Source organism: Otolemur garnettii, unplaced genomic scaffold (genome assembly GCF_000181295.1).
Source record: "Otolemur garnettii isolate 467f Iridium unplaced genomic scaffold, OtoGar3 scaffold00233, whole genome shotgun sequence".
In the NCBI taxonomy this organism is placed as follows: domain Eukaryota; kingdom Metazoa; phylum Chordata; class Mammalia; order Primates; family Galagidae; genus Otolemur; species Otolemur garnettii.
Window position 1 is genome coordinate 1,967,064 of NW_003852628.1, and position 6,664 is coordinate 1,973,727.

The 6,664-nt window shown below is 54.1% G+C and overlaps 1 protein-coding gene across 2 annotated transcripts in view; it reads left to right on the plus strand.

The window, feature by feature from the left end:
• Nucleotides 1-1,082: 1,082 nt before the first annotated feature.
• HNRNPL (heterogeneous nuclear ribonucleoprotein L) overlaps nt 1,083-6,664 on the plus strand; it is a 19,655-nt gene continuing 14,073 nt past the window's right edge. Inside the window, exons 1-2 of one of the 2 annotated variants that reach the window (XM_023508219.1) lie at nt 1,083-1,130; nt 6,068-6,186. Coding sequence is in view for 1 of the 2 variants with exons in the window: in XM_003802144.3 (XP_003802192.2) it covers nt 3,231-3,494; nt 6,068-6,186 (383 nt within the window). In the remaining variant the exon portion in view is untranslated. Of the gene's footprint in view, nt 1,131-2,722; nt 3,495-6,067; nt 6,187-6,664 lie in introns of those variants that run through there. The other variant, XM_003802144.3, reaches the window with a different exon arrangement.

Consider the following 6,664-nt stretch of genomic DNA (forward strand, 5'->3'; position numbering starts at 1 on the left):
GCGCCTGTGGTCCCAGCTACTTGGGAGGCTGGGGCAGGAGACTCGCTTGAGCCCAGGAGTTGGAGGTTGCTGTGAGCTGTGAAGCCACAGCACTCTACCCAGGGGCATAGCTTGAGGCTCTGTCTCAAAAAAAAAAACAAGTAAAGATGTGGGAGAAGAGCATCTAAGCAGTGGAAATATCCAGTACAAAGGCTCTGTGGCAGGAACGAACTTTGGGGATTAGATGACCAGGAAGGAAGGCAGCGCTTGCGCCGGGAGCAGTGAAAAGGGCTAGAAAAGGGCTAGAGGTAGTCGTGGTTTTAGATTAAGGACCTGCCAGGGCTGAGGGTCAGATTAAGCCTGGGGTGTTCAAACGGGCAGGAGGCTGCCCAGGTGTGGTAATTTCCAGCTAAGAGGGCTAGTTTTACCTCAATTGTAAGAGGAGTGTAGGCCTCTGAGGCTCCCTCTGATTGCTGACATTTACCGCACTCCTCACGAGGGATGAGTAAGCAGAAGCCCAAAAAGTCTAAATCACTTTCCCAGGCCTTAAAAACTAAACAGAACTAAAAAGTGCAGCGTCCACATTTGAACCCTGGCAGTGCGGCCTTAAAGCTACTGCTCTTAGTCTTTTCATATTACACCCCCTTAACCCTAGCAGGTTCTGCAGCGTAGTGATCATGCGTCTGCCTCGGCGTCAAATCCACTTATAATCTGTAGCATCTTGGGTAAGTCACTTGCGTTTCCTGAGCCTGTTTCCCTATTTATACAATGTACACCCCAACATTCCCTTCAACTAACCCAACACTTGGCCCAGCAGGAGGAATGACGCGTGAATCCCTAACAACTGCAAGACTTTCTGTGGGGAGGGGGTGCGTTTTGGAGAAAAAGGGGCACGGAGTCCGAACGCAGAAGCTCCAGAGCCTTTCCTTGAGCTTTCTTGCCCAGTTTTCTCCATTTACCCGCGGAACAATTTTCCGTCTCCCACCACGTCCCCACTCCAATGGGCCCCCCCGCCCCCACTGCCCAAGTTTTTTCCCCTCGGGTTGAAAAGAGGTCGTGGTCCCTTTAAGGCCCGCCCCTCCCTCTCCCAAAACTTCCCAGTGTCTGCTCTTTTCGATCCGGGACGGCCGGCCAGGCTCACCGCCGAGCTGGTAGGGGCAAGGGGCGAGGGGACAGGGAGGGGCGCCTGGGGACTCGTGAGAGTCGCCGCCCGCTGCCGGGTACCGCGGTCTCATCCAAGGGGGTGGGGGAGGGGCGGAGGCCGTGAGTGCGGGGGAGCGGAGGACGCGGCCGGACGAGCGGCCTGGAACGTGCGGCGCCGAGGGCCGTTCGCTGCGTTCCGTCCGCGCGCCGGCGCGAGGGGCGTCCGGGCCGGGCGCGGGGGCGGGGAGGGGTGGGGCCCCTTCTCGCCCCCTCCCCCACCGCATTCCTCTGACGTCTGGCCCTCGCGACCCCGCCCTTCAGCGGCACCAGCCCCGCCCTCTTCCCGTCACGCGGATCACGTGTTTCGGACTCGGCACCGCCCGAATCTCTGGGCGGCTGGTGTTTTCGCATGGTAGCGGTGTGACTATCAGTTTATTGAGGTCCCCGTCAGGTTCCCCCCAACTTTATTTTCCAAAACCAGCAGGCCTATCTGGCATGGCCCACTCTTTTAGTCCTCTTTAACCCCTATTTCAAACTTAGTTTCCTTGGAGACGTCTCCGGATCCCCATTTCAGTAGAGTGAAAAATACCCCAGCACCTTCGGCGCATCCGCCACATTTTCCACGATGCTAGTTTCGCTAAGTGTAGTATTCCCACTCCCAGACAGGCGTCTCCAAAGCGTTAGACCCCTTAGGACAATCGGTAAGCACCTGTCTCCCCGCCCCCTTCCAGTGCAGCTTTATTGGAGCCTTGAGGCTTTCGCTGCAGGGCACTGCGGCCGGCCCTCACTTCCGAGGTCGGGCGGGATGGACCCAGACAACGACTCCCATCTGCCGGGCGCTCGCGCTTGTGCCAGGTGCTTGGTGGGCGTCACCCTTATTGAGGCCGACGCAGGGACCACCGCTTCCAAACAGGATTTCTGTGAGGATCCAGAGTGGTCAGCTGACGTGTGAATACCTCGGTCTGAGTTACGGGGTGGACAAACCTAGAGGTGTGCCATGGTTAGGACTTGAGAACCGAGGTTGTATGGACCATCAGAATTGACCCTTAAGTCATGCAGTAGTGTAGTGGAGAAAGTATTTTAGGCAGAAGCGTCTAGGCAGAGAAGGAAAGGCATGCGAAAGATCCTTCCCTTAATGGAAACCGAAAGGGAGTACAGTGGCTGAATTTAGAGGTGGAGTGGTTAAAGGATTTTGGCTAGCAGGGCAGGGTCCGAAGACTGTAGCAGCGAACTATTATATTGAGGAAAAGCGTCAGATTTGGGATATTCCGGGCATTGGGTAAGTCGGAGGTGAAGAGTAACAGTTTATAATGTGGACAGAGCTTCCCTGGAGGTTACTCTGTGGCGTAGTCTTTCATGGTTGCACAGATCAGGTACTCAAAACATTCTGGGTACTGCAGGCTGTCACTCCTTTGGAGGGTCACCCCGCTTCCGGAGGCGCCTGAAAGCATATTCTTGCGTTCGCCCCTGCCATCCTTTCTTAGACTGGTCCGAAGAGCACCCACGCGAGGTGGAGTTTCGTTTTTCACCCAATCAGAGACTGTCAGTCCTACCATCCTGTGAGAGGTTACGCTTGCCACTCTTCATTGACCAATCGGTGGAGACGCAGAGGATGGGCATTTGCAGTAACCACTGGAGAGGGACAAAAGGGACAGGTTTTCTAGTCTCCCTGCGAAGTGGCGCGGGAAGGTGGTCTTTGTGACTGGGGGGCACTAAAGGCTTTTGGTTTGACGGATTATCGAGAAAACCAATGAAAGTGGGAAGGAGGCGGGGCTTCTAGGCGGTTTGGCGCAACACCCCTATCAGATGCTTTTAGGGAGTTCAGCGGTACCAAAAATCTAACCTATCAAATTGGACTTTGTATTAAGGCGGTGGGGTCGACAAAATAACTGGCAGAAAACGCTCGCCTATAAAGAGTGTCCTAGACAAACGAAGGCGGGCACTCCTGCCAAACGTCGTAGGCAGCACCCAATAAGCTCTCAAGGCGTGCTAATCCTTCCCCTCCCCCCGCGGCGGGACCAGTGGCTCCCCCTATCGGGTGGGGGCGGCGAGTGACGGGCGTGTCCCTCCCCCAATGAGAGGCGGGGGGAGGCGGGTTCTGCGCCGCCATGTCGCGGAGGCTGCTGCCCCGGGCGGAGAAGCGGCGTCGGCGGCTGGAGCAGAGGCAGCAGCCGGACGAGCAGCGGAGGCGGTCGGGAGCGATGGTGAAGATGGCAGCAGCAGGCGGCGGAGGCGGCGGTGGCCGCTACTACGGCGGCGGCAGTGAGGGCGGCCGAGCCCCTAAGCGGCTCAAGACTGACAACGCTGGCGACCAGCACGGAGGCGGTGGCGGTGGCGGTGGCGGATCCGGGGCGGCGGGCGGCGGCGGAGGGGTGAGGCCAGGGCCCTAGGCGTCGGAATGCTGTGAGAGGGGACGAAATTTCCTATCTTTGGGATATTTCTTTTTTTGGGGGGGGGTCCTTTGCGCACGCGCTTACGCCCTCGCGCCGTTGGTTGAGTGGGGGAGGGGCAGTCGGGCAAACGGCGGGGTTTGCGCGAGGACAGGCGCCTGCGCGTGCGCGCAATCTGAAGCGGGCTGAAGGGGGAGCGGAGGAAGCGGCCAGCGCTGCGAGAGGCGCACTGCGCAGGCGCCGCGGGCTGCCGTGTGGGGGGCCGGGCCGCTTTTTTTTTTTTTTAATCATTTTCTTCGCTGGTTCCGTGCGCATGCGCACTTTCCCCGCCAGCTCTCGTGGGCGTTTGGGGCAGCGCTTCAGGAGCGGGAACCGGTGGGCGGTGGTTGGCCTTGTCCTCTCCTGGGCGAGCGACTCCGTACAACAACAGTTCGATCTCTTTAACGTCCACCACTGTACTCATGCAGAAATTAATTTACTTGAGAATATATACCCCTAAAATTGAATATATCCCCCATATTTGTGGGCACTGAAAATAGGAAGACAGGTTTATGAGGTAAGCTTATGGTTGTTTGGGAGATTTGAAGCCATCACAAGTTAGGTTAAAGTTTTCAGGGGTTAACTGGGTGCAAGAGTTTGATTGATAAAATTTTAGTCATTGGCCGTGTGGCCACGTGAGAAATCACCACTTGTTACTTTTGAGTTGGGGCTCAGTCTTTGCAACTCCCGACTTCTTCACATCATCTGGATCAGCCATCTTCCCGGCTTAATAGCTGTTATTTACTGGCAGGTTTGTTTTGTTGTTTTTTTTTTTTTTTTTTTTTGACCGAGTCTCACTTTGTTGCACTGAGTAGAGTGTCACGGCGTCACAGCTCACAGCAACCTCAAACGTTTGGGCTCGAGCAATTCTCTTGCTTCAGCCTCCCGAGTACCTGGGACTACAGCAGCCTGCCACAAGGCCCAAGCTATTTTTAGAGACAGGGTCTCGCTCTGGCTTAGGCTGGTCTCCAACCTGTGAGCTCAGGCAATCCACAGCCCCCTCCCCCCCTTGCTTCACAGAGCGCTAGGATTACAGGCATGAGCCGCGGTGCTCGGCATGTTTACTGGCAGTTTAAACTTAGTGTTCCACATGTTTTAAAGACATCTTAGTTGATTCCTTGCCCTCTCTCTTTTTTTTTTTTTCCTTTACCGCTTTTTGAGGTTGGGACACATTAGGATTTCTGAATTACAGAGGAGGGAACAGGCAAAGAGAAATGAAGTAAATTAGGTTAGGTCTTTTTGTTTGTTTGTTTTTTTGGCCGGGGCTGGATTTGAACCCACCACCTCTGGCATATAGGGCTGGTGCCCTACTCCTTTGAGCCACAGGCACTGCCCTTAGGTTAGGTCTTGTAGCTAGTCAGGGGCAGGGCTGGGAAGGAAACTCCAACCTTGGGCTGGTAACTAGGCTGGTGTTCCTCTTGTGGTTTGTGTGGTTCATTCCTGAATTAGAATCCAATTCCACCCCTGTTTCATTGGTTTCTGCCCAGTGATTCTCATGACTGGAGGCTGGGCCTGGAGCCCAGGAGAGGTGGAGGAGAAACTTTTTCTTGCAATTTCCAGAAAGATAACTTCTAGGAAAAAGCTACCATGGTTTCTAATGGTATGGTTTAGAGTTTCTCTTTTAAAAAGACATTCGTGGCTCGCCGCCCGTGGCGCAAGCGGCTAAGGCGCCAGCCACATACACCCAAGGTGGCGGGTTCGAATCCCCAGCCTGGGCCCGCCAAACAATGATGGCTGCAACCAATAAAAAAAATGGCCAGGCGTTGTGGCGGGCACCTGTGGTCCCAGCTACTTGGGAGGCTGAGGCAGGAGACTCGCTTGAGCCCAGGAGTTGGAGGTTGCTGTGAGCATGATGCCGTGGCACTCTACCCAGGGGGGATAGCTTGAGGCTCCATCTCAAATAAATAAATAAATAAATAAAATAAAAAGACATTCGTACACTGGTTTTTCCTTAATCTGGCTCATCCAGAGCAGGTTTTGATGCAGAATTGATGGAGTAGAGGGATAAAGACTGGCCTACCTGCCACAGCATGTGGGGTACATGCTGTTTTTCTCTGACTGAATATGGGGTGTGTGGTGGAGAACAGGCATGGTAGTAGCTCAACTAGTAAAGGAGCAGTGAACTTGGGATGTAAGCAAAGGGGATATCCTTGTTCTGAGTGCAGCAGACAACTGTTTGAGCCCTTCTTGCCATCTTTGGCCCTTTCCAAGCCCCTTTTTGATTGAGGAGACAAGTCCCTGGAGAAAAGTAAGATTTGAGATTTACATGATCTTTGCTCCATTCTGCCTTCAGAGGCTGCAGCATGAACTAGTGGGCAGTGCCCATCCACTCTGGGCTGTGGCTCTGTCTGGGACCATTGTGTGATTACCTTGAATTGCTGCTTCTGGTGTGACCTCTGCCATCTTACTGAGTGATGACCAGCTGTCTTATTTGACTGGATCTACAATGGCACAGGCCAGTGGGCTGCCATGTTGTACAGCAGGAAATGAAGCCATGTTTCTGCTTCCTTTCTTAGGAGAACTACGATGACCCGCACAAAACCCCTGCCTCCCCGGTTGTCCACATCAGGGGCCTGATTGACGGTGTGGTGGAAGCTGACCTTGTGGAGGCCTTGCAGGAGTTTGGACCCATCAGGTACTGGGCTTAGTCTAGGAGTTGGGCTTCCAAAGAACTTAACTCCTCGGTGTTCTTGTGTGTGAGTGTTTCTGGTTGAAAATAGTGATTTTGCAGGCTGTGCCTGTCACTCAGTGAGTAGGGTGGAGGGTTCAAACCCAGGCCTGGCCAAACTGCAAAAAAATAGCTGGACGTTCTGGCAGACACATGCCTCTGGTCCCAGCTCCTCTGGAGGCTGAGCCAAGCGAATTGCCTAAGCCCAAGAGCTGCAAGTTGCTGTGAGCTGTGACGCCACAGCACTCTACCAAGGGCAATAAAGTGAGACTTTGTCTCTAAAAAAAAGAAAATAGTGATTTTGCCATTCTGGTGCAGGGTTTTTTGTTTGTGTTTTTTTTTTTTTTTTTTGAGAAGGAGCCTCAAGCTATCCCCCTGGGTAGAGTGCCATGGCATCATGCTCACAGCAACCTCCAACTCCTGGGCTCAAGGGAGTCTCCTGCCT